Raw genomic sequence first — 27,806 nt, forward strand, 5'->3', positions numbered from 1 at the left:
CCACACTGATGCTGTGTAAGCAAGGTTTTCCTAAAAGTTTTGTTCAAAATAGAAGAATGTAACTACTGAAGAATATTCGTCAATTCACGTTAGAATCATGTAGCTGATTGGATTATAGCTAGAAGCTTCGGAACGATTTTTGTTTGGTTTTAAAGCTGGTACAAATTTGGCATTTTTCCATTTGTCTGGAAAATATGTCAACTGAAAACATTTGTTAAATATATCAACCAAGAAGTTTAAGCTACTCGCTTGAATTTTTTCTTAATTTTACTACAAATTTTGTGTTACTACTTGAAATGGGTTCCGTGGTGTTTTTGTCGTTTTGAGCGAAGTAATGTTTTAAATTGATTGTGACCGAATTCACCTACGTACGATTATTGATACAGAGCCGATCTTATTTTACTTTTTGTTATATATTGCACGCTACCAGACATGATTTGGGACAGATCTCAAATGAGTTTGCTCTTGTGGTACAACTCAATGATAAAAATTTGATTGTGAGTCTACCAACACTGATTACATCTCCCAAATATACAATTTGACCCCCAGAAGCTACTGCGAATGTTTGAACGGAACCCGTCAACTCTAAGGACTGACTTGCGATTCACGGCAGTAAACGAGCTTAAAATTTTGTGTGGAGGAAATCGTTCAAATATACCGTTTTGACTCATATTCCGAACACTTAAGGCCAAGAGTGACTTCAAATGCATATGATTGGCATAAATTAGCTGATATTTGTGAAATTTAATTTTTCTTCGCAAAGCCTAACGGTTAGCTGTTGAGTGTACCAATAATAATGTTGATTTAATTAGTTTTAGTATTGTTTTTACGTAAAAGAATGGAACAACATTTTGATTCAAATGCCGAACACTGTGTCTATTCTGTCTCATATTCCGAACACCTTGATTCAAATTCCGAACAGCATGAATAAATCAAATTCAAATGAATTATTTCGCAAATAAATTGATCTGAGCATGTTCTACTGGTCTCAAACTAGAGAATCATTACTACTCCCGCGGTATAAATTATATTGGAGACGTTAAAATTGAATTGCAATTGACTGCCATTTACTTGTTATTTGGTGACATATTTCAGCGAAACATTTCAACCAAATCGCCATACAATAACGAAGTGTTCGGAATATGAGTCTGTTCGGAATTTGAGACAAAACGGTAGTTGAAAAAAAAAAACGATTCAAATTACATTTTCGACCATAGATGGCGCTGTAGTCGATGGATTTCTTTCATTATTCATTTGAAAATTCTCCAATCAATATAGAAGGGACTGAATAAACCAGAAATCTTTTCGTGTAGGAACTAACAAGTTATGTCTAGGAAAACTAAAAATCGGGCATTTACCGTGGAAAAAATGTAGGCAAAGCATTAGCTGTAGAGTGGTTGATTCATGTAGGATTTTTATGTTGTTTAAATTTAAACGTACACTACGTAAATCATTATTTGTTTAATAAATAGGCTTTCAACATAAGAATATCTCACTTATAACAATTTCATTTCGATCCATCTGGAAATATGTCAATAATCGCTGAGCCTTCAGTCATGTTTGCACACAATAAGTATTTTCCCATCCGGTACCAAGTCAATTGGAATAATTCACGACCAACGATACCCATCTCAGCTACCATCTACACTGGAACTCAGGACGCTTCCTACGTCCGGAATGGCTGTAGTTACATTTTCCGTTGACATCGGTATCGTCTCACTCGAGTAAATGCCTGCGTTTGATCCGTTGAATGTCGAAATGAACACATTGACTAGCGTGATCAGAAATACTCCAATTACGGATAAATCGTTGATTCGATCGGCTGAGCGCATCTCGTGCTTTTTTCGAATGTTGAACCTATCATTGGTCATGGTCGCCAACAAAGAAAAAACAGAGAATTAAATTCTGCCGAATGTTGCGTACAAGAAAGGAACTTCCGTTGAACACATGTTTACCTGCTGTTGTAGATCAGTGCCAAACCCACGATTAGCTGCATCACCAGACTGGTGATAATTAAGGCTATGCTAGTGTAGAAATACGGATGTCTGCTGCCAATGTCCATTACGTAGCGTAGCTGGTTAGTGTTGGCGGAGACCAGAGCCAGGTCCATCATCCCTTGAGCAATCGATTTTTTCTGGACAAAGTTTGAAAGCTCCTGGATTGGAGAAACATATTTGTGATAATTATTGATTGATTGATTGATAATTATTAATGGTCGTGAGCTTACCGCATTTGGACTTTCTGGCTTGGGGTTGCATATAGGGATGGAGTTATCTGGAATTAAACAACAGTTCTTTACATGAAGCATCAATTTCGAAGGCAAACATTTTTTTGAACTTTGTCTCTTTCAAGGGTACCGTAATCCGGCGGCAAAAAATTGATCACTGGGGCGAATTTGATCAGGTCGGTACCAAAAAAACATTTCCTCCCAAAGATGCTGAAGGTTTCGTTGGCATCACAGACATTCCATGCTATGCCTACATGTCAACTTTGAGTGTTTAAAATGTTGTGTTATACTTAAGGAACTACTGAACTCATTTTTGATATCATACAGCATAGCAAGTATAGTTTTTGCTCATAAAATCGTTTATTCTAAAAAAATGTGCTAATTTCAAGAGAAATTGCCTACATTAAGGCGTATTAGCAGATTTTCAAAATTTAATTTTACAATAAAATTATCAAATACCTACTCGAGTTGTAAGAATTTTGAAATCATTTTCATATTCAGGAGACCCTAATTTAGTATATAAGGAATTTTTTTATTATTGAACCTGCTTTGTTATATGGTGATCAATTTCACCCCAGTGTGTCATTTTAATTTTGTTTTAAGTATATAAGAACTATTTTTATGATACATAAACTGATAAAGATTAATGAAGTACTGATTTTGTCGAAATTTATTTGGCTACTCAGCTAAGTGTTCTTGTGAGCACTTCCACAGTTATTAACAGAGAGCTTTCTTTACCAATATTGCCATTTTCGCATTCGTATATCGTGTAGCAGGTACGATCATACTATATGACCAGGAAAGTCAAGGAAATTTCCATTACCAAAAGATCCTGGACCAACCGGGATTCGAATCCATTATTCGTTCAACAAGGGTATGCTTTGTAGCCGCGGACTCTAACCACTCGGCTAAGGAAGGCTTCAAAATTTCCTATATTCCTCAAAAATCTAAATTTGATCAGAAGATTACAGCATTCACAAACAAATCATATATCAATTATTCAGAAATAATCTTAAAAAAGTTTATTAAATCCAAAAGTCTTCAGCCATCTTTTAAAATGGATTGACTTTTACAAAGAAAACAAATTTTGGGCATTTCCAGTTTCACTGTCCTATTTGGCCTAATTTTTCAACTTCTATATTGGTCAGCTTTTCTTTTTATGTCAATATAAAATATTTTCATCTATTCACTCCCAGTTTTGAAATACCTTTGAAATTTTGGGCAAATCAACAACATCGTTTCAAAGTCATAAGTTTGCACCAAAAATGCTCAAATACAGCCAAACCTCTTTACGCTCCCTTTTTTTTACGCCAGATATTCCAAATAATGCCCCTCTTTTTACGTTCCCATAATTCCAACTTACGCTCTGCCTGATAACGACCCACGAAAACCAATGTAGTATGCGTATTTCTAGAACGGGACCGATAAGTAGATGACGGGAATCGATGTCTGACGCCATTTTGGAATCCAAGATGGCGATTTTCGCCATAGACCTAAGCGAAGGTGAAGAAATCGGCCCTAATTCTTTTCACGCTCTAAAATCGAACTCACGCTCCTTATTTCTACGCTCCCCTTTGAAGTTTTCTCCTGGAATTTCATTCGAAATTAATATTCCTTTGGAATTTCTTTCGCAATTTGCATTGGTATTTCGTAATTTTCTTTGGAATTTCTTTCCGAATTTCTTTCGGAATGCTTTTTGTAATTTCTCTGGAATTTCATTAAGAATTTTCATTCAAATTTCCTTAGGAGTTTACTTCGGAATTGGTTTTAAATTATTTTTCGGAATTTTCTATGAGCATTCATTCGAAATTTCCTGTGAAATTTTCTGCTGAACTTCGTTTTGAATTTCCCCTGGCATTTCTTTCGGAATTTCCTCTGGAATTTCATTCTGAATTCCTTGTTATATCGCTAATGAACGTGAACGTGAATCAGTTGTTGTTGGTTGTGTTGATACTCCTGTGCCAATAAGTGTTCGATTATCACTCTCTTTTCGATGCAATATCTGTTTTAATCGGTGATCAGAGCTCGCAAATGCTCCTTGATAGTATGGACAATTCAAGTCGATTGAAATAAACTGCTACAACTGCAGAAATTACGTGGAAAAGTTCAACTTCTACGGCAATCTGACCAGATCAAAACGTTATTGTGTATTCTTCGTTCCATTTGTGTATACACGTTTTTTGCTTCTGTCTGCGTTGCGCGCCATCTATCTGTGAGAAGCTGAACATCGTTTTGAAGTAGGGTGGATCAAAATGGATTACACTTGCCAGAAATGTAAAACTAATTGCTGTCCAGGAGAAACCGTTGTCGTCTGCGAAGGATTTTGTGAAGACGTTCGCCGTTTCCATGCAGCTTGTGTTGGACTGTCCAACGAAGAAGGTGATGTGTGCTTGTACCGAAACATACTATGGATGTGCGATGACTGTCGGGACTTGATGGAAAATGTGCACTTTCGTTCTTCCATTAATGCAATTAAATCGCTGAAGAAACCCGTTGTATCAGAAGTCGAATCAATCAAATGGGAAATAGCTAAAATGAGTGCAAAACTCAATCAAATAGATGAAACAATCGGTTCATTGACAAACGCTTCCTCTACACCACTGAACGCTGCATTATTTTCGCCGCCTGTAGATGTTCCGTTGTTGTCCTCAACGAAAATTGTTACCGCTTCATCGAGTGCCGAGCTTCGTGAACACAGGAAAAGACGTGAAGATACCTTCAATCTCTACTTGTCCAACATTGCTACCGATGTCACCGAAGACGAAATCGAAGAAATGATATGCGAAGTCAGTGCGCATCGTACCTTCGTGCTGTGCGTACACGAATTCTCTCTGCTCTTGGAAGTTTTCTTAAAAACTGCCTAAAGCAATAAAACAGTACTTTTCAGTGCTACAAAAACAGTACTTTTCAGTGCTAAAATTAAAAACGGTACTTTTCAGTGCTACTAAAACAGTACTTTTCAGTACTATTTTTTCTACTATTGATCCCTTTACGATCCTTGTTTGGACCCGTGCCTTCGATTTTTCGTTGGACCCGTTGGCGAAAGCTAGCGGTGGTAATCCTTCTTGGACACCGTCTTGGAAAAAAACCTTTAGAAGGTCACGTCTTCTTTCGTTTATTAATTAAACATGGTATCAACAACAAACAAAAGGAAGGGTGAATCTCTGAATTCACTACTTCCTTCCAAAAAAGTGGGTTTTAAAACTGTCACTACACGTGGCAAGAATGGAAGAAAGGACGCTTCCCCGGAATGCGAACTTTCTTCCAAGGGTGAAATGAATAATTGTATCGAAATGTGCAATCAGTTCGATGCTCTAGACAAATTTTCCGAACACCAAATCGAAACAGCCTCTAGCCCAGGCTCTTTGATTCAAGTGAGGAAGAAAAGACTGCCGCCTATCGTGGTCAGTTGTTCCGAATTTGGGGGATTTAGGCAGGAGATCTTGAACTCCATTAGGGGAATCAAGGTTTCCTTCCAAATCGCAAAGAAAGGAGACTGTCGCGTTTTGCCGGAAACTCTTAAAGATCGTGAGCTTCTTCTCAAACATCTTGAAGAGAAGAAGCACAAATGTTTTACTTATGACGACAAAACTGAACGTTTGTTCAAAGTTGTCTTAAAAGGTCTCACAAGTGACTATAAATCACCTGAAGAGATCAAAAATGGAATAAATGATTTACTTGGATTTTCCCCAGTCCAAGTAATCATTATGAAAAAGAGAACCCAATCTGGCATTGTTTGGAAAGGGCTTTCTCAAGAATTTTATTTAGTTCACTTTAACAAAAAAGAACTAAATAATATTAAAGCTTTAGAAAAAGCAAAACTTTTGTTTGATGTCCGTGTGACATGGGAACATTTCCAGAAACCTGGAGGAAATTACCAGAACCCCACTCAGTGCCGTCGGTGCCAAAAGTGGGGTCATGGTACAAAAAATTGTCGCATGGATGCTAAATGCATGATTTGCGGAGGTTCTTCTCACGCCAAAGACGTCTGTCCAGTGAAGGAAGATACTACCAAATTCATATGTTGTAATTGCGGGGCTAACCATAAGTCCAATTTTTGGAATTGTCCTTCACGCAAAAAGGTCATTGAGGCTCGTGCCAGGCAGATGAAAGATAATATCCGTTACGATAACGGTCGTTTCCGTAATTTGCCTGGTAGAGTATCGAACAATGCTCATTTTTCAGTTAACGATCGCTTGATCATGAATCATACCCATCAGGATGATCATAATCATGCTCATTCACAAACTAATTTTAATCCGTCGGGTAGCCGTTCGAATCTTTCTATTTCGAATGTATCTACCCACGGTAAATCCTTTGCCGATATCTTAGCAGGAAAATCGAACTCCTCCCCTGTTCGATCCATGGGTACCCATTCTACTTGTTTCAAATCAAATGGAAAAAACCCTACCGCCACAGGTAACTCCGCTTCTTCGTCTACCGGAAATTCCAATGGGAAATCACATGACATGTCTGCCTCTGATTTTAATTTTCTAACTGAACAATTGAATCTAATGATTGATGCAATGTTCAAAGCCACCACTATGACTGAAGCAGTCCAAGTAGGTGTAAAATTTACAAATCAAATTGTTATTGGATTACGTTTTTCTAATGGATTCAAATAATAATTTAAATATTTTAAATTGGAATGCTCGTTCTCTGAATGGTAAAAAGGACGAGCTGTTTAATTTTCTTACGGTTAATAACGTGCATATAGCAGTTATTACCGAAACGTATTTAAAACCTGGATCTAAACTCAAAAGAGATCCTAACTTTTTTGTTTATCGTAATGATCGACTTGATGGGGCATGTGGGGGAGTTGCAATCATCATTCATAGGCGTATAAAACATCAACTGTTTTCATCATTTGAAACTAAAGTTTTTGAAACTTTAGGTGTTTCTGTTGAAACACAGTTTGGTAAATATACTTTCATAGCTGCCTATTTGCCTTTTCAATGCTCTGGGCAGCAAGTTAATTTGCTCCAAACTGACTTGCGTAAATTGACTCGCAATAAGTCAAAATTTTTTGTCATTGGTGACTTTAATGCCAAACATCGGTCATGGAATAATTCTCAAAGTAATTCCAACGGCAGAATTTTATTTGATGAGTGCTCTTCAGGATATTTCTCAATTCAATACCCTGATAGCCCCACATGTTTTTCCTCTTCTAGAAATCCATCTACGATTGACTTGGTCTTAACCGACTCTAGTCATCTTTGTAGCCAACTGATTACTCATGCTGATTTTGATTCTGATCATGTCCCTGTTACATTTCAAATATCCCAAGAAGCGATTCTCAATCCTATCAGCTCCACTTTCAATTATTTACGAGCCGACTGGAATATATATAAAACGTATGTTGATTCCAATCTTGATGTTAACATTTCTTTAGAAACTAAACTTGATATTGACAATGCTCTTGAAACTTTAACAAATTCCATTGTTGAAGCCCGGAGCATTGCAATTCCAAAATGTGAAGTAAAATTTGAATCCGTGATTATAGACGATGATCTTAAACTCTTGATCCGTCTTAAAAACGTGAGGAGAAGGCAATTTCAACGCACTCGCGATCCTGCTATGAAAATTATATGGCAGGATTTGCAGAAAGAAATCAAGAAACGTTTTGCTCAATTAAGAAACAAAAATTTTGTAAATAAAATTTCTCAATTGGACCCTGGCTCTAAGCCCTTTTGGAAATTATCGAAAATCTTGAAAAAACCTCAGAAGCCAATACCGGCATTGAAAAAGGAAAACAAATTATTACTAACTAATTGCGAAAAAGCTCAAAAACTTGCTATGCAGTTTGAAAGTGCGCACAATTTTAATTTAGGACTTACTAGTCCAATTGAAAATGAAGTTACTCAGGAGTTCGAAAATATTCTCAATCAAGAGAACGTTTTCGAAAATGCCTGGGAGACTGATTTGGAAGAAGTGAGAACTATTATTGAAAAATTCAAAAACATGAAAGCTCCTGGCGATGATGGAATTTTTTACATCCTCATCAAGAAACTTCCAGAAAGTAGCTTATCATTTTTAGTTGATATATTTAACAAATGTTTTCAATTAGCATATTTTCCTGACAAATGGAAAAATGCTAAGGTTGTTCCAATTTTAAAATCAGACAAAAATCCTGCAGAAGCTTCTAGCTATCGTCCAATCAGTTTGCTTTCCTCCATCAGTAAACTTTTTGAAAAGGTTATTTTGAACAGAATGATGGCCCACATCAACGAAAATTCAATTTTTGCCAATGAACAGTTCGGATTCCGCCATGGACATTCGACCACTCATCAACTTTTACGTGTAACAAATTTGATCCGTTCCAACAAATCTGAAGGCTATTCTACTGGTCTTGCTCTTCTAGACATAGAAAAAGCATTCGACAGTGTTTGGCATGAAGGTTTGATTGTAAAATTAAAAAACTTTAATTTTCCAACATACATTGTTAGAATAATTCAAAGTTATCTGTCAAATCGTACACTTCAGGTTAATTATCAGAACTCCAGATCTGAAAGACTTCCTGTAAGAGCTGGTGTTCCTCAAGGCAGCATTTTGGGACCAATATTATACAATATTTTCACATCTGACTTACCTGAGTTACCTCAGGGATGTCAAAAATCTTTGTTTGCGGATGACACAGGCCTCTCCGCCAAAGGACGAAGCCTGCGTGTCATCTGTAGTCGATTGCAAAAAAGTTTGGATATTTTTTCTTCATACTTGCAAAAATGGAAGATTTCTCCTAATGCTTCCAAAACTCAACTAATAATATTCCCACATAAACCAAAAGCTCATTATTTGAAACCCTCAAGTAGACATGTTGTCACGATGAGAGGGGTTCCAATAAATTGGTCAGATGAAGTTAAGTATCTAGGGCTCATGCTAGATAAGAATTTAACTTTCAAAAATCACATTGAGGGCATTCAAGCCAAATGTAATACATATGTAAAATGTCTCTATCCCCTTATTAATAGAAAATCAAAACTTTGTCTTAAGAACAAGCTTTTGATATTCAAACAAATTTTCAGGCCAGCCATGTTGTATGCTGTACCAATATGGACTAGCTGTTGTAATACCAGGAAGAAAGCTCTGCAGAGAATTCAAAATAAAATTTTGAAAATGATTCTGAGGCTTCCTCCGTGGTATAGTACCAATGAGTTACATAGAATATCCAATGTTGAAACATTGGAACAAATGTCAAATACAATCATTAATAATTTCAGGCAAAAATCGTTACAATCTTCTATTGCCACGATTAATGCGTTATATGTTTAGGTTAAGTTAGGTTAAGTATATTAAAAACGTTTTTTTTTTCTCTTATAAGCAGGTGAAATCAACTCACCTGTAAAAAAACTGAACTGCTACGGCAAATGAAATGTAATATGTTGTTAACAAAATGTTAATTAAATCTTAAATTTGTTTTACCAAATTAGGATGATAGTGTTGTCAAATAACACAGAACACCTAGATATAAGAAATGAATGTAATGTTTGTACTAATAAAAAAATTAAAAAAAAAAAAAGATACGCGAATTCCTCTGCATTGATAAAATACATGCAATCAATTGCCTTAAGCCAACCTGGAGGGATACGTCTACGATGGATTTCATTTCGTTTAAGGTAGAAATCGATGAGAAGCACCGTACGAAGGCTTTGAGCTCAACAAATTGGCCAAAGGGTATACGATACCGCGAGTTTAAGGATCATACCGGAACTACGTGGCGACCACAACGCTGATTCTGTAATGTCAAATGCTTTGTTTATGTTTTGTACTGTGTTTTAAATTATTTTTGTTGAATTGTATGATCTTTGTATCGAATTTATACGATGCCAATTTTGTGTTGTGGCATATGTTATTTGTAGTAGGTTATGAACAAATTAAATTTAAACATCAGTCTGTGCAGTATTTTACTGAAGATGGAGTAAATAAATAAATAAATAAATATTTTCTTCGAAATATCCCTGAGAATTCCCATTAAAGTTTCCTTTGATATTTCCAATGAAATTTCATTACGATTTTTTTTTTTTTGAACTTGCTTTAGAATTTCCATTGAAATTGTTTTTGGAGTTTTCTTAGAAATTTGCTTTGGTATTTTCTTAAAAATTCCTTTTAGAATTTCTTCGGAATTTCCTTTAGAATTTCCATTAAAATTTTCATTTGAAATTTTCTTCGAAATTTCATTTGAAATGAAGTTAGGAATTTTCTTTGATTTTTTTTCGTTCTGAAATTTTTTTGAAATTTCGTCCGGAAATTCGTTTGGAGATTCCCGAATCTTCCGAATATTCTTTGGAATTTCATAAGGATTTTTCTTCGAAAATAGATTCTATGAGATTTCTTCTAGAATTTCCTTCAGAATTTCTTGGAATTACTTTCGACAATTCCTTTGGGAAATCTCCAGATATTTCTTCATGGGTTCTTCCGTAAATTGTTTAATGAATTACCCTAGGGATTACTTCCATCTTTCCTTCAGGAATCCCTCCGCCTTTCTTCGAAGAATTTCTACTGGAATTATGCCGGAAATTGCTTCAAGAATATATCAGTAATTACTCCAAAAATCCACCAAGAATTACTCCGTCAATATTTTTTCAGGATTTCCACATGAATTTTTCCCAGGAATTTCTCCAAGAACTTCTCCTAGAATTTCTCATAGAATTTTATCAACCATTCTTTCTGGAATTTCTCCAGAAAGAAACTTCTAGATAAAACACTTGACCATTTTCTGGAAAATCTTCCTAGATACTTCTCGAAGAAAGTTCCTTCGAGAAATTCCAAAGAGAATTAAATATAAAATTCCAAAAAAAACGATTGAAATTCCAAAGGGAAATCCAGAGAAAATTACGAAGGAAATTATGGGAGTTTCCGAGGGAAGTTTCGAAGGAGTTTTTTATCACAAAGGAAATTTAATATGAAATGCCTAAGAAAAATCCAAAGAAAATCCCGAAGAAAATTTCAAAAGAGACTCCTCAGAATGTTTTATAGAAAAGAGAAATTTCCGAAAGAAATTAATTCCGAAGGAAATTCACAAGAAAATTCTGAAGAAAATTCAGATGGATGTTCGAAAAGAAATCCCGAGGAAAATTTTGATGGAAATGGTGAAGGAAATTACAAAAGTAATTTCAAAGAAAGATGATCCAAAAGTAATACCGAAGAAATTTGTTAAGGAGATGTCGAAGAAAATTCCAACGAAAATTTCGATAGAAATTCCATAGAAAATTCCGAAGAAAATTGCAAAGTAAATTCCGAAGAAAATTTCGAAGGAAATGCTGAAGATTATTCCAAAAAGAAATCCAAAGAAAATTCCACAGAAAGTTCCGAATTCCGATGGCAATCATGGAAGTTCCTCATTCCGAAGGAAATTGCGAAGAAAATTCAGATGAAAATGCCGAAGCAAAATTTAGAGGAAATTCCAAAGGAAATTCCGATGGAAATGAAGGTAAACCTGAAGAAAAATCTGAAGGTTATTCCAATGGAAATTCCTAAGGAATTCCGATGGAAAATCCAAAAGAAATTGCTAGAGGAATTCTAAAGAAATTTCAAAGGAAATTTCAAAGGAAATTAAAAAAAATTAAAGGAAATTCTATAGAAATTTCAAAGACAATTCCAAACGAAATTTCGATGGAAATTCAAGGGGAAGTTTCAAAGATTCTAAAGGAAACTCTGAAGAAATACCGAAGGAAAATCCAAAAGAAATTCCAAAATTTCAAAGAAAATTGTAAATGAAATGTCAAAGAAAATTCCGGAAAAAAAGGGCAAGGGAAAATCCGAAGGAAATTCCAATGGAAATTCCAAAGTCGAAAGAAATTCCAAAGGAAAATCCTTTAGAAATTCAGAATGAAGTTCGAAAGCAAATAACGATGGAAATTTTAAAGACATGTCCAGAGAAAATTCCGAAAAATTCCACAAGGAATCCCGAATTCCGATAGAAATTCCAAAGAAAATTCCGGAGGAAATCCCAGAGGAAAATTCCAAAGGCAAAAGAAATTCCGAAGAAAGTTGCAATGGAAAATCCGAAGGAAATGCTCAATTCAAAAACATTCCAAAGGGAACTACGACCGAAATGTCGAAGGAAAATCGAAACGAAATCCGAATGGAAACTCATAAGACGATTCCGAAGATACAGTCCATATGAAATTGCGAATTCTGAAGGAAATTCCAAAACAAATATAAAGGAAATTCTGAAAACAAATTCCGATGGAAGTTCCAAGAAAATTTCTAAGGAAATACTGAAGGAAATTCCTTTAAAAATTTCGAAGGGAATTGAAAAGAAAATTCTTAAGGAAATTCCGAAGAGAGTATCATAAGAAATTCCAAATGGAATTCTGAAGTAAATTCTACAGGGAATACCGAACGAATGTCTAAAGGAAACTCCGAAAGAAATTACAAACGAAATCACAACCGAAGGAACATATCGAAGGAACTTCCTGAGGGAACTTCCTAGAGGAATTTTCTTTAAGTTTTTTCGGTGGAATCTCATGGATACACTAGCAGGAGGAACTGCCGGAGAAACTACCCAGAAGAACTTCCTGTTGGAACTACCAGTACGATTTTTTCCAATAAACATCTGGACTAGGAGGATTATCGAAAAAAAAAACTTCCTCGAGGATCTTCCGGAGCTGTAAGATTTTGGCAAAGAGACAGTAATCAATGAACCTCTGTTACAGTACGTGCCATAAATTCTTTTGTTCGTTTGACTTTTACTGTGGTGGTGTGTGGTGGTGCTGTCTCGCTCTCTCTCACGGGCAACTTGAAAACAGGGCGCACAGTAAAAGTCAAACGTTTTATAGCATGCATAGGCTCATGAAATTTAGTAAGAATAAGAAGAAGTTAAATCGTAGTATCAGCTGTCAAGCAATATCACCATTATATCCTGTGTGAACGGGTTTCGTGATACAATTTTATCACCTTGCTTATATCATGATACAACTCCGTAGTCTGAACAAGGCGTTATGCGTTCTTTGTCCCATTCCCACCATACCCATTCCCCGACGACACTTCGAAATTTGAAATCAAATTTGAAGATAACACTATTGCAACATGTACCGATGATGTTTAGCTCGCCTACAGCTATGCTATGAATGTATGTTTTTCGAGCAGTTGAAGGTGGAAGAACGCTAGCGCACTACCATTTACTAACGCTTACCTGGTAATGTGGAATTAGGTTTTGATGAAGGCTAAAAGCAGAAAAATGAAAAAAACAAAAATCATTATAGTGCTATGTATTGCCAAGATGAAAGGCATTGGAAGTTAGATCACATATTGATTTATGAGGCCTAATAAACATTGCATTGGGAAAATAATGACAATAGTTTTTCAGAAGAAAACATGAATATTTATGCAAAGAATTATAATTTATATGTTTAAAACAAGTACTGGCATCCTAGCTATCGATTGCAGTTTATAGATTGCCAATAAATTTATTTTGAATGGATATATAATTTTTCATATAATAGAAAATCGGTTTTCTATTTTGGGGTAACTTTGATAATGGAGTATAAATCGAACAAAATTGAATGAATTACGTAACATTTATAGGGCATTGCATACCTCTAGGCGTTAAACGCTATATGGAAATTTCTGACTTAGATTACAAAAATGGTTCCAGTTTGTGAAAATGCTTTTCGCTAAGAGATTTGAGATCGAATTCATGTTCGACTATAACTAGGCTGTCATGAATAAGTGACGAACTCAGCATGACTTCATCAAATAGTGATCGTAGAACAGATTGTTAACCATTGCTGGACAATTAGAGCCACCTGACGAAAAAGCTATTGTTTCTTATCCTTGAAAAAGGCGTTAAATACAGTCACTCCACAGTTATGGATCAACTAAGGGTCATTTTTCAGAACAAAATGTGATATAAAAACATGGTGACGCTTTACAGAACAAAATTACCTCCCAGGCACTGCAAAATATAGTTGTTTTTGAGAATACACCTCAAAACTCGCGGTTATTTACCAATAAGTTTCGATTTCGACAGAAATTTCAAACGATGTCCACCCCACAGATGTGATCCTTATTAAGGATCAAATTGACTCATATTATGGATCAAAGCACTATAACAGCAAATTACCTGCGAGGTAAACGAATGGTGTGCTAGTGAAAGCATACGTTTTGGCGTTTGTTACGGAATCGTCTTATCTTTGATTCATAACTGTGGTATGGTCTTCAATGCCCCACAGCTATGAATAAACGCTTCTGGGAATACGGTTGACATTTTATTTCCTACGAACGGAAAAAAAATGCTTAAGCATATTATAATTGATTACGATGCTGTACAGATTTATGGTTCACGTAGGTAAAATGCGTTCTGCGTAATTTCAACTCTGTTTGATGAGATATTTGCGTTTTAATTCAACTTTGATCCATATTTGTGTGCTATCCATAACTGTGGGGTGACTGTACAGTTGAAACGAAACAGCTTTTTATTAATACTGACTGCAATGCCAATAACAGATCACTGCTTGTAAATTTTGAATATTTGCATATAAATACTCAAATGCACTTGATTCCAACGAAAAAAGCTTTGACATGAAATGTCATACAAATACTCTTTACTTTTGCATTCGTTTTTCTTAACTGATTAACAGAAACTTTGTTTTCTTGTTTGTTGTTTTGCCGATAGGTGATGGGATTGACGGTGGTTCATCAAGTGATTAGAGTAAGGTGGGGCAAAAGTTCGACCTTAGTGGTATAATCAAAGTTTCAGGAAAATATTAGCAGATGAAACAAAACAAATACCATACAGCGAACCTTCAACATATTGGCTATAATTTTGCTGAACAAACTTGTGTCAAAATATTTACCCATTTTTAGTTATAACAGTTACAAAATTGATTGTCTTAATCGAACTTTTGCCCCACCGGTGGGGCAAAAGTTCGAATCTTGTGTGGGGCAAAAGTTCGTTAGCTTAAACACAAAATATCAATACTTTTATGCCAGGCATACTTTATACCAGCCGTAAACTTATGTTTGCCGAAAAATACACACTAATTTTTCATCAAAAAATGCCCAAAACAGGGTTAATTGTAATACTCCCAAAAAATAGCAGTTTTTCGCAAAACTAAGTGGAAATGTAAAATTTTTGTGACATTTTTCGCACGATCAGGCAAATTTCGCTAAATTTGAAGATAATATGTAGATTTCAGGATATTTGAAAATTTTTCCGCGGGTTTATACATGGGTCGAACTTTTGCCCCGCAGATTCGAACTTTTGCCCCGCTATGGGCCAAAAATTGATTCTAACTATTTATGCAAAAACTAATACACGTCAAAGCATCCTTATGATAGGCCTAGAAACGCCCTTATATAAAATATTGAAGAATATTTTATCTTCATTTGGTTCCATGCATCGAAAGTTTGACCAAATATTACAATATTTACGTCGAAAAACAACAAATAGCCATAACTTTTCCAAATCTCAATCGATTTTTATGATATTTGTAGTGAAAGTCTCTTACTTGAATAGCATTCGAACCACCATGTTTTTATGTTTTGATTTTATTTGAGCTAGAAATCTTAAAAAGAAACTCTTACCCCACTCGAACTTTTGCCCCACTTTACTCTACATATTGTTGATATTGTGAAAAATTACTCTAATGCTAATATATTGATCGCGAAAATTTATCGTAATTATAACTTATAAAATATAAGCTATTCTAATAGTTTTAAGTTAAATAATGACATGTGTTTCAATGCTTAAATATATTCACACTTGATTTATCACACCTTCAGTATGAGTTTAGTTACTGTCGCATGATCTAACACCAGATAACTACGCGTAATGCTGGAGAGACCGGCAGGACCTATGGGGTCATGCACAAATTACGTCACGCTCCAAGGGGGGGGAGGGGGTCGAGTCAAGCGTGACAAGCCTTACAAAAATTTCGGAGGCTCATACAAAAAGTGTGACAAGGGGGGGGGGCGAAAAAGTTGAAATTTAGCGTGACATAATTTGTGTACCATCCCTATTACCAGTCTCTACTAACACTCAAATCAAAAATAGACTTTTATGTTAGGTTTACTAACAATGTAGTAATTATTACCTTAGTAATACCGTAAGATGCCGTAATTCAGCGCATCGACTAAATCCGCGTGTTTGGTCCGAAATTTGTCGAAATCTAAGAAAAAAAAAAAAATGAAATTATGTGATGGTAATGCATCATAATTCCAATTAAAATTATCAATAACAATAATTTACGATTTTTGAGAAATATTCCAAAATGTTTTGAATTACGGCATTTTACGGTACTGCGTCATCTAGTAAGATAGGTTGTAGCGGTATTAGAGATAGTTTAGTAGTGTTACTGATATATGCATAATAATTAGAAAACTGATTACGCTGTTGTTACTGAAATGTTTCATTTTTAAATGTCTTTCATAATATTAGGGGTATTCACTTAACTGCGTAATTACCCCGGTAAATCGTGTAAAGTTGGTAATCTTAAATATTTCATGACATCGCATGAGCCGCGAATGAAACATTTCAGATAGTTGGAAAATAACATCCAAGAACGCCTTGGAGATGATAGAAAATGTCAACAAAACAATTACGAATTTGTTTCCCGAAATTTTCACCTTCTAAAGACTATGAGATTTAGAAATTCAATTGTTTTACAACTAAAGTTCGTAACTTCTTATTTTCATTACAGTGGGAAGATGCTGGAGGGTAATCCAAGATTCCCAGAAAGACACAAGCTTGAGTCCCTTGATGAAATGCTGCTAATCGATTCGGAAAGACTGAGTGGAAGCAGTTGCAGATTTTCCCTTGTAAAGAATCAGTGTCCAGTATCTGCGTTATTCTCAGATACTGGACACTGATGTTTTTTACTAGGGGGAAAACTGTAACCAGACCCTTGAGAAGGTGTCGGGGTACCGCACCAACAACGACTCACTAAAATCAGCTCATGCACTGTACGCCAGCAGTTTTCGGTGAATTGCTCAAGTGGTGTACAGAATGCATAGACATTACCCTTGCCCTCGGACTCTTTTCTCCCCGGACCATCACGGTATTACTTCGGGGAGCTGGACATAGGGGGTGTGAATCAAAACATATAGAAGACATTTTTATCATTTTTATTATTTTACAAAACAAACACTTTAAGGAATCATAAATGGGAATAAGATGAGCAACAGCAATCACACATTACTCGAACTCCATTTTCCATTATTTTTTTTACCAGCTCCTATCCCGTTGAATATAATCCATTTCTCTGTAGGATCTTAGGTACAGCATAGCATAAATTTAACACAAGCAATTTAATTTAATACATTTGCTCAAGCATTATAAAAAAAGAACAATAACAAAAAACAAATTGGAATGCATCTACGAGAAAAAAAAACTCAAGTGACATTTATCTGTGCCCTAAGCGAATATTTCACATGAAATGTTTCATTCCAGTGAATACGCAGTTTACGTTTTACGCAACTTTAAGTGAATACCCCTATGGACCAATGCACGAGTTCATTATTTGACGTTTGAGCGGTGCCGTGTTATTTATGTGACCATGGCAACGAGTGAATACGGCACCGCTCAAACGTCAATTTAGTGAACTCGTGCATTGATCCATTATATAATAGGGGTATTCACTTAAAGTTGCGTAATTGAAAATCTGCGTAAAATAAGTAATGAATTATATCAAATGAAATGTTCCACTTCTGACACGATGATAAATGAAAAATACATCTAATTACCCAACATGAACATATGTCAGATAGCGAAAGGTGTGTTTTCGTTAGTTTATTTTCTGAATTTGAACTTATTACAGACTTGAAATCTTAGTAAATTAAATTTCGAGATTATTTTATTTAAGGTGATTATCAAACAAAGCCAAACTTTGAATTTTCAAGTGCACAAGACGAGAGAACCTGCCAACAGTTCGCGTTGAAAACCAATCAAGTTGCTTGCTTGCAGGTGGTGACCAAAGGGATAGATTCTCAACGCGGAGCGCTGTTTGGTTCTCAAGTCTTGTGCTCTTGAAAATTTGAGGTGTGGCTTCGTTTTATAATCACCTTAAGTTTAAGCTAAAAACCAACCATTTGTGCATACCAAAAAGTTTATTGAGTTGTTGTATAGGCAATAAGAGTCAGTGCATTAGACATATCTGGACATGGTTCGTGTGACTGGAAAAAAAATCACAACTTAACCGATAAAGCACGACGACCACTTCGAAATGACAAAATCATCCGTGTTGCGACAAAAACAGTATCGTGTGGCCAAAATGACAAACCGTGGAAGGACATTCCATGGATTGCAATTTCCATTTGTTCTCTGACTAGCTTCTACGAAGCTTCTAATCTCAGAATAATACTTTTTTTCATATCATTCTCTTGTCTAATTCATGCCACACCATTCGCATCAGGTTCAATAAGCATTTTTATGCTGTACTTTTGCACATACGAATCCAGTTCCTTTGTAATCCTTCAGCAATTATCTCGTTCCAATAATTTTCTGAATGTGAATCTTGTTTGTTTGGGTTTGGGAGTTGCTACGACAATTATCGCATCCTTAGATTGAATATTGTCTCATTTCAATCATTTGAAATATTCCATTCATAGCATACGCAATATCGTGAAATATTTGAGATACGCAGTTAATTATGACTTACGAAGAGATTTACACTTTTAAGTGAATACCCTTAATATTGTTGAACAAAATGCTGTAATTTATAACGTATTTAATTCTCTAAGCATTTTTGCACTACTTTGCATTTATCACACCAACACTGGCGACAGCAGCGTTCTTTGGGTAGTATTTCTGTTATGTAAAAGTAACCTATATTGTTTTCATTCTAACGATCATAACATAATTATCGTGAGCGAAGTAGCGGAAGTAACAAGATGTCGTCGCGATAATTTTATCATAATGATCTTTTATCTACATCCCTCGAACCATTCTGAATGGCCGTTGTGAGAATATCACCAAGAACTTTTCACATGCAATAAAGTTGGATTGTCCTACATTGAAACATTAAGATTTTTGCTCTTTCGAATAAATTGTATGTGGTTCATAATCAGTTTCAGGGATTGTTATCGTGGGAATCCAAAGAGCGAATTTTGTATGACTTAAGTGTAGGCCGATACTGCAATAAAGCATGTCAAAATCACTAACATTTCTTCTCTCCCTATCCTTGTTTTCATATTTAACCCGCCACTACCACGAGCAACAAATCATCGGAGAGGAAGAACATCCTTTATCTTAGCAGCGTAATGGCCAAGGAAACACGGATACGGGAACGACCGTCGGAACCAAAGGATCAACGAAGGATCGCAGCAACTTCCAGCTAAATAGGACAAGTATCGATATAACAGTATAATTTGGTTCAGACTTAAATGCCAATTTAACTTTAACATTCAATACAATAATCTCACGTAAAAGACAGTAGCATGCCACTTAAAAGGCAAATTGTTTTGAATTATTTCGAGTAGACAGTAATAATACAATAATGACACTACTTTTTCAAACAAATTCGGGATGGCTTATTTTCACAATATTTTTTGTTTTTTTTTCAAAAAGCAAGGGAATATGAGTAAAAACAAACTTTGAGCGTAAAACAAATCATATCAGATTAAATAAGTAGTTACACAGGTAGTTTACTTGACTTTGTAGAAGTTTAGATAATACGGTCGATTCTAATTACTGAAACGACAAATCAGAATGAAGATTTAATTCGACAGACAATACTTAAATTGGAAATATCATACAAATGACATGACAAAACAAAATCTTGGTACAGCAACGACGTTGAACAAAACTTTAATACACGCAGTTCAGATGAATAATTACAAAATAACAAATTACTTGCTTTACTGGTTGTTTAGCTACATAAGTAGATCGTTTTCATGGCAGCATAATAGCCGAGAAAACGATGAGTATAAGGTTTCTATAATCCTTCTTATTATAAATTGAAAGATGAATCAGATTAAGTAATTATTTAACTAATAACAAATTTGTTCCACAGAGCTATTTACAAAACACCACACATAATCCCTTCTTTCCCAAATCCTTAGGCAAAACACTTCACTACCGCTATATGTATGACTGATTCCATGTTATTTTGACCTTGCACCATTCATACATGTAGTAGAAGTCTAGAGTAGAAGCAAAACTTAAAGAACCTTCTGGTCAAAGATGTTGAGTTGCCTACTTCCCAAACTCCAAAACCCTTGGTGTATTATGGACGGTGTGAGTTTTTAAACTTATGCTGGAGACTTGGCCCCTTGGTACAGCAATAAAATAGAATATGTTGTGGGTCTCGCACTATCAAAGTCACCCGCATTATCAAAGTTACCCCATTTTACGGTACTACTAATTGGGGGCGAAGTAGATAAGTGGCGAGAAGTTGATCATTCCTGTATCCCCATGTAGTGCGTATTGTACCTTCGTGCTGTGCGTACACGAATTCTCTTTGTTCTTGGAAGTTTTTTTTTGAACTACCTAAAGCAACAAAACAGTACTTTTCAGTGCTAAAATAAAAAACGATACTTTTCTGTGCTACTGAAACAGTAGTTTTCAGTACTATTTTTCTACTATTATTCCCTTTACGATCCTTGTTTGGACCCGTGCCTTCGATTTTTCGTTGGACCAGTTGGCGAAAGCTAGCGGTGGTAATCCTTCTAGGACACCGTCTTTGGAAAAAAAACCTTTCAGGAGGTCTCGCCTTCTTTCGTTTATTCAATAAACATGGTTGCAACTACTAACAAAAGAGAGGGAGAATCTCTAAATTCACAACTTCCTTCCAAAAAAGTGGGATTTGAAATTGTTACTAAACGTGGCAAGAATGGAAGTTTCTCCGGAATGCGAACTTTCAACCAAGGGTGAAATAAATAATGTTGATAATTGCATCGAAATGAGCAATCAGTAATGCTACGGCAAATAAAATGTAATACGTTGTTAACAAAATGTTAATGAATTCTTAAAGTTGGGTAATTTGTTTGTACAAATTAGGATGATAGTGTTGTCTAATAACACAGAACACCTAGATATAAGAAATAAATAATGTTTAGAATGATACTACAAAAAAAAACTGTCAAAACCTTAGCTCCAACTCCAACTCAAGCACCCAAAAGCAAATTTCTTTGTTTTTGAAAACCAATCACAGTTATTAATGAACTTCAACCTGAAAAAAAATCATATTTAGATCTCTTGAAACTGTTTCTGTATAACTGTATATGATAACATTTTGTCAAAATTTGGCTTACGCAATTAAATGAATAATGTCCTTACTAGGGTTACCAGACGTACTCTTTTTAGAGTACAAGTTCAGTAATTTCTCGATTATATCACGGACCCAAAAAATTTTGGCGTGACATACCGAAGCGTTATATAATGAAAATGTACTTTTCTGCCATATAATGTTCTTCAAAGTATGAGCTTTGTACTGCAGAAATAAAGCTAATGAAATGAAAAGCACGTAAGGCATGGGCCAAATGAATATATATTGATTGTTTGGGGCTGTTTTTCAATGTAAAATATATGAACTTCATATAATTATTAAGGCGTGATAAAATCGAACAGAAAACCGTGCTAAAATCGAGAGTGAAATAATGAAGCGTTATTAAAACGAGCAGTGATAAAATCGAGAAACTACTGTACTCTTTTTTGCCTTAAAAAATTGTGTACTATTCTTTTTTGCTAACCGGGCTCAAGTGTACTCTTTTTCAGTTATTACTGACGATAATCGACAAATCAAATAACCTGTTGAATAAACCACATCAACATTTTTCCCACGCTCGTTACCCCACCCAACACAATAAATGATAAAACTACTGGTATGAAATCAACTTATTTTAAATTTTTAATCAAATACAATCAACTTACTAAAAGTTTTCGGTTAAAGTTCAAAATTACTTTGTTTCGAAAAATTTAATCTTATTGAAGCCACTTTTTCTAGAAACGTCGTTTTGGCGATGCATTTTTTATGAATAAAGCTGTGGGAATGAAAAGGTTTCACTTCGAAGTGTAGTATAAACTATTAAATCAATAAAGTTTCTAAGTTTCATAATGTTTTAACAAGTCATAATTTGAACTTAAATCAAAGTGAGGTTCTTTTTAGATCCACGTTTCAATCTCCTCAGTTGATCTGGTTTCTTCACAAACTCATATTGTTCTACATTTTTTTAAGAAAATTCTTACTAAGTACCAAGGAAGGTATATTTTCAACAAACCTTATTTGAAAGATAATATTATTACAAAACGGCGAATGACTTTCGGTATTGTAAATGTATTGCGATTCTTTTGCAGAAATTCCGTTCCATGGTAGCGGCCAAGTTCTACCGCAAGCTTGAAAATCGTTGGATCATTGAACTAAACCATCTAACCAAAGTATGTTAGTAGAGCCCAAAGCTTTGAAAAATAGCAGAAAACAACAGTCATTGGCGTGGTTTCCAAGGTATCATCGCTGCCGTGAGAGATGCGGTAGCTTTCTGTTCAACCGTAGAACCAAAGTTATCTCTAAAATTGTTATATTGATTGAATATTGTTCCATATACAGTAATTTCTCGATTATATCACAGATCCAAAAATAATTTGCGTGATATACCGAAGCGTGATATAATAAAAATGGTTTTTCTGCCATAATATTTTCATCAAAATTTGAGCTTTATTTTGCAGAATAACGCCGAATAACATGAAAAGCACGTGAGAGATGGGTCAAATAGATACATGTTGATTGTTTAGAGTTATTTTTCAATGTAAAAAGTATGAAACCCAAGCATTTATTATGGCGTGATAAAATCGAACAGAAAACCGTGCTAAAATCGAGAGTGATATAAGGTACCCCGGGGCAAGTGAGAATCCGGGGTAAGTGGGGCGTTTCGTCATAGCTCAACTAGGAAAAGTTTTTCATGGGGGTATTCTTTTAGAAAGTTGAAGATACAATGACAAGGAATGTATTTAGTACTAAACATATTGTTATTTTTATTACCATGTGGTTTATGTAACAGTTGTCAGGTCAGCGCCATTTTCAACTTGCATGACAAATTGTGACACGTTTCACGTCTTGCATTGACTCGCAAAAAATAAATGTGTTTTAAATCGAATTTCCATCAGTAAGCTATAATTTTTAGTATTATTACAAGCTGCTAACGATAAACCAGTATTTTGTTTTCATTTCATATGAAATTTTCGATGGTCTATCTTACCTCAAAATATATTTGTACCTGGGGTAAGTGGGACCTATCAAAACAAAAACCAGAATCAAAACTTTTCGTACACGTTTCATACATTTTGCTAGAGAGTAGCACTAAAACATTCAAACAAATGATTTTTATCAGAAAAAATAAACCTCAAATTACGTTATTGCATAAGAGGGAGAAGAAAAGTATTATTATTCTTTATTTTTTAATTATTTTTTTTATTTTTGAAATACGATTTCAAAATTGAACAAACACACAGCTGACATTTGAAATGCATCATGAGAACGATTACTTTTCTATATTATTTGAATTTTATTTGTTATTTCTTCCAAATTAAGTAGTGATGGAAAACAATTCCATACCATAAGGTGGTTTTCTGTCATGTATATAAATAATAACAAAACATATTAATAATTTCGTCAATTATTGATTGTTTATGTGCTATATTTTAATTAACAACTTATAAATGATATATTTTGAACATGTTTAATTCCTCTTTACGCTTTTATTGAGGAATTTTCAGTTAATATTAAATGTGAGGTGACATACTCTTAAATAAAGGGTTTCTTCCTAAAACGTAACGTATTTTATGGTTGATCCCTTATGTACATCAAATATGTACTTAAAATTAAAAATCTATGACTTTTCAATCCTATTATTGTAACGATTGACTTAATGATGTGGATTGACGAATGATATTGGATGTGTCCCACTTGCCCCGCTTAGCGAGGTAACTGCGTCCATTGGCTCATTCTAAAACTTTCTTCCAAGGTTTTCACAATTTCGAAATTATTCGATTAGTTTCATGCACACACCAGCAAATATGTTGCCAAAACGTGATTGTGTTGTTGGACTTGAAAAATATTGACATTTGAAAATTTTATTGAACAATTTGTTTGAACTATCGTTTTTTTCATTCCCACTTGCCCCGCGGTACCTTAATGAAGCGATACTAAAAAAATAAAAGAAAGCATATTAAAAAAACGTTGAAATTATTAATAAGTAGTGCATTTAATTTAATGTAGGCTGAGTGTACTCTTAAGTACTCTTTAACAGAGTTGAAAAAAATGTACTCTTTTCAGTGAGAGCAAATATGGTAACCCTAGTCCTTACATTGAATCTAAAAAAGTTTCATCGTATATGAACGGGATCGATTCTTGATACTCTTCTGGTTATATCTTTTTCGGAACCTGTGCCTAATGCAGGTAAAAATCTTCGTGGTTGCTTTGCAAGATGCATTAGTATTTCTGAAAACAAATAAAGAAATAAATGGTTGCGAGTTCTAGGTAAAATCTCGCATGGATTCCAGATGAGACATTTTCATGGTTTCTTGGCTATATTCTTGTTCAATTCCTAGTGAGATTCTAAGTAAAATCCTTTTTTGGTTTGGTGGAACCCCTCTATTCCATAAATTTAGATATGAATTCACAAAGATTGTGACGTTAAACGGTATGGCTTGTCAAAAAATCGGAAATGCCCCCAAAGAGCCGCTAGCAAAATCGTCAACTATGTTCTCGAATTGTTCACTATTTCAAATTATGTTTGAATTATCGCAATCGATCTGTATCTTACGTTCATAATAACAAAAAGAGAGTTGATGCCGGTTATAGACCCTTTGCGTATTATGGACCCCCTACAGAAAAACATAAAATTAGCACTCAAAGCAACCTTATTCCTTTAAAAATCCACCGGGGAAACTTCGACTGCATTGTTAGTCAGCAGTTTCAGGCAAAATATTTGGTTTGAGGCGCATAAATACATATATTTGAACAGTTTTATAAATGAAACCACACAAGAGGGTCTATAATTAGCATTTCCAGGTGGGTCCATAATAGGAATCGCCAAATTTGTAATCATTCCTATTATGGACCCCGGGAGGTTCCATTAGGCATTCGGACAATTCTTTTCCAAATATATATTTCGCTGGAAAAATCGAATGATTTTGTATGCTTCATAGGCGTGCTATAAAGAAAAGTCATTGAACTTGTTGTTAAACTTCACAAAACATATATCCGTCTGGGAGAACATTGCAAAAAAGCATCGAGAATGTATTTCAGCTATTAACCCTTCTTTCTGGCGTTACGTCCCCACTGGGACAGAGCCTGCTTCCCAGCTTAGTGTTCTTATGAGCACTTCCACAGTTATTAACTGAGAGCTGAATATGCCAATGACCATTTTTGCATGCGTATATCGTGTGGCAGGTACGAAGATACTCTATGCCCTGGGAAGTCGAGAAAATTTCCAACCCGAAAAGATCCTCGACCGGTGGGATTCGAACCCACGACCCTCAGCTTGGTCTTGCTGAATAGCTGCGCGTTTACCGCTACGGCTATCTGGGCCCCTATTAACCCTCTAATACCCAAATTTTTATTTCCGATCTAAATATCATTTTTAGTTATCTAAAATCGTTCTTCGTTTTGGGCAATGATTTATTTTTATTCGCAAATCTATGAATTTTGGTATTTGATTTTTATAATTTTTATTTTTGAACATCCCTATCCTTTTTCATTTTTTCTTGAAGTCTCTTCTAGTTACGGATTTTTGGCAACAATAAAAATTCAAGTTTTCACGGTACTTTTAAAAATAATAAATTTCAAATATTTTTCTGAAAATATTTTTATTTTCCGTGTAATTAACGGAAACACAGGTTTGGAATTATTTTAATACTACCAAGCCCTTCTTCTGTTATAGCTTAATAGTAGGAAAATTTAAAAGGTACGATTTTTAATATAACACGTTTAATAAACCCTAGGCATTTGTAGGTTATATAAGAATACAATTTTTCAAACAATTTTCAAAAGTACAAAAAGGTTTCAAAAGTCATAAAAAAACTTTTCTCATATGCGTGTTATTTAAGCCAAAAATAAAATCTTTTTGATTTCCGAGCTACGAAAAAATACACAAAATTTCAAAGTTTACCCCGTCTAAATGCGGGGTTGGGTATTAGAGGGTTAAGGGGTGCATCACTAGTATTGATACCCTACGATTCGGAACTGCCGTGACCGCACCACAATTCGGATATCTCCAACATGGTACCGAATTCTGGATTGTTTTTTAATGGCCCATAAATTGTACCCTTTCAAAGCCAACGGATGGGAAATGCCTTGACGATAGTTAAGGTTAAGATGTTAAGGTTAAAATTTCGATTTGGGAAAATAAATTTGGGAGCGTTTTGAGGTAATGGGCTATTTAAGGCTCACTAATTCGCAATGTAACTTATTTCTCGTGCTATTACGTTGAACTGACGCTACAAATTATTACAGTGATTTATTACTATGATATATTGAATGATAATGACACCATATATCAATCAACTGACAATAAATCACTTTGATACCGATACTCAAGGTATCAGTTTTTTTATTCATCGTTAAATGATCGCTGATTTACTAGATAGGTAACACGAATTTTGTCATATAAACATTTGTTAACTCACAGCGACTACTGAATCACCATCAGAAGGAACCAGCCAGTACCTACTCTTTTACGTTTATCGATAACGCTTGCCAGTTGCGATCAAAAGATTTGATAAGATATATAGAAAAAAAAAAAAATCGGCCCGAAAAATCATGATACCTACCGTGGGTTGTAGCCAATTTTTGGTGCTATCTAGCAATCTTGCTCTTTCCTGCTCCTGCAGGCTCGACTGTATGTCTTCCGTGGAATCCGCACAACTATCAAATTCATCTTCAACTGCATCCAACTCGACCACAGAATGGTACCGGACCAATTCTTTTGAGTCTGATTTGGTGTTCATACCGGAGGATGTTCCACTGTCCAATTCAGAGCGTGCCACGTCGTCTTCCACTAATCTCTGCTCACCGGAATCTTTGGGTGTTTTCTGTTTACTTTCCTTGAACTCTTTGAGTTTCTCTAACAGTTTTTCTCCAGCGAACTCCATCATTTGTTGCTTGGCTGATTTAGGATTTTCCATTGAACTTAACTCACACGCTTTGTCAGCACCAGATGCCGCCAGTTCACGCTCGCACCAAAAACTGTCACCGTGAATTTAATGAACTGAAAATTTCGAGTCTGACGCTGTCGACGGACTCGTCTTTGTTATCAGGTCGAGAAAATCTGATCACAGCAGCGAGACTACATCGGTGATAACGACCCAGGAACCAAATGTGCAGAGCTGACGTTGGATCAAATTGAAACGTTTGAGAAGAAAATTTGGCCACTGATTTATCCAGAGGCGCAAGAAGTGAGTAGGATTTGAAATATTTGCCAAGCCAACAAGCAAGCCGCTGTGGTTTTAATAAGCGTTATTTTCTAAGCTTTTTAACGAAAAAAAAGTCACAGTATTTGAACGGTATAATTTTCTATTTCCAGTTTATCTAGGTCTATAACTTTTAGATCGCCGTATATACCAATAGAAAATTCAGGAAGAAAACATCTCCTGATTGACTAGCGGTGCTCGAAGAAAGTGAATCCGAAACATTAAAATGGGCAA

General features: G+C 35.1%; 1 protein-coding gene across 1 annotated transcript; it reads right to left on the bottom strand.

The window, feature by feature from the left end:
* Positions 1 to 1,389: 1,389 nt before the first annotated feature.
* LOC5579418 lies at positions 1,390 to 27,428 on the bottom strand. Its single transcript, XM_021843665.1, has 5 exons — positions 26,934 to 27,428; positions 13,362 to 13,392; positions 2,228 to 2,274; positions 1,956 to 2,155; positions 1,390 to 1,857 (listed from the first exon to the last, which is right to left on the bottom strand). Exons 1-5 carry the CDS (start codon positions 27,285 to 27,287, stop codon positions 1,632 to 1,634), a joined length of 858 nt encoding a protein of 285 aa, XP_021699357.1. The 5' UTR covers positions 27,288 to 27,428; the 3' UTR covers positions 1,390 to 1,631.
* Positions 27,429 to 27,806: the final 378 nt, after the last annotated feature.

Source organism: Aedes aegypti, chromosome 2 (assembly GCF_002204515.2).
Source record: "Aedes aegypti strain LVP_AGWG chromosome 2, AaegL5.0 Primary Assembly, whole genome shotgun sequence".
Classification (NCBI taxonomy): domain Eukaryota; kingdom Metazoa; phylum Arthropoda; class Insecta; order Diptera; family Culicidae; genus Aedes; species Aedes aegypti.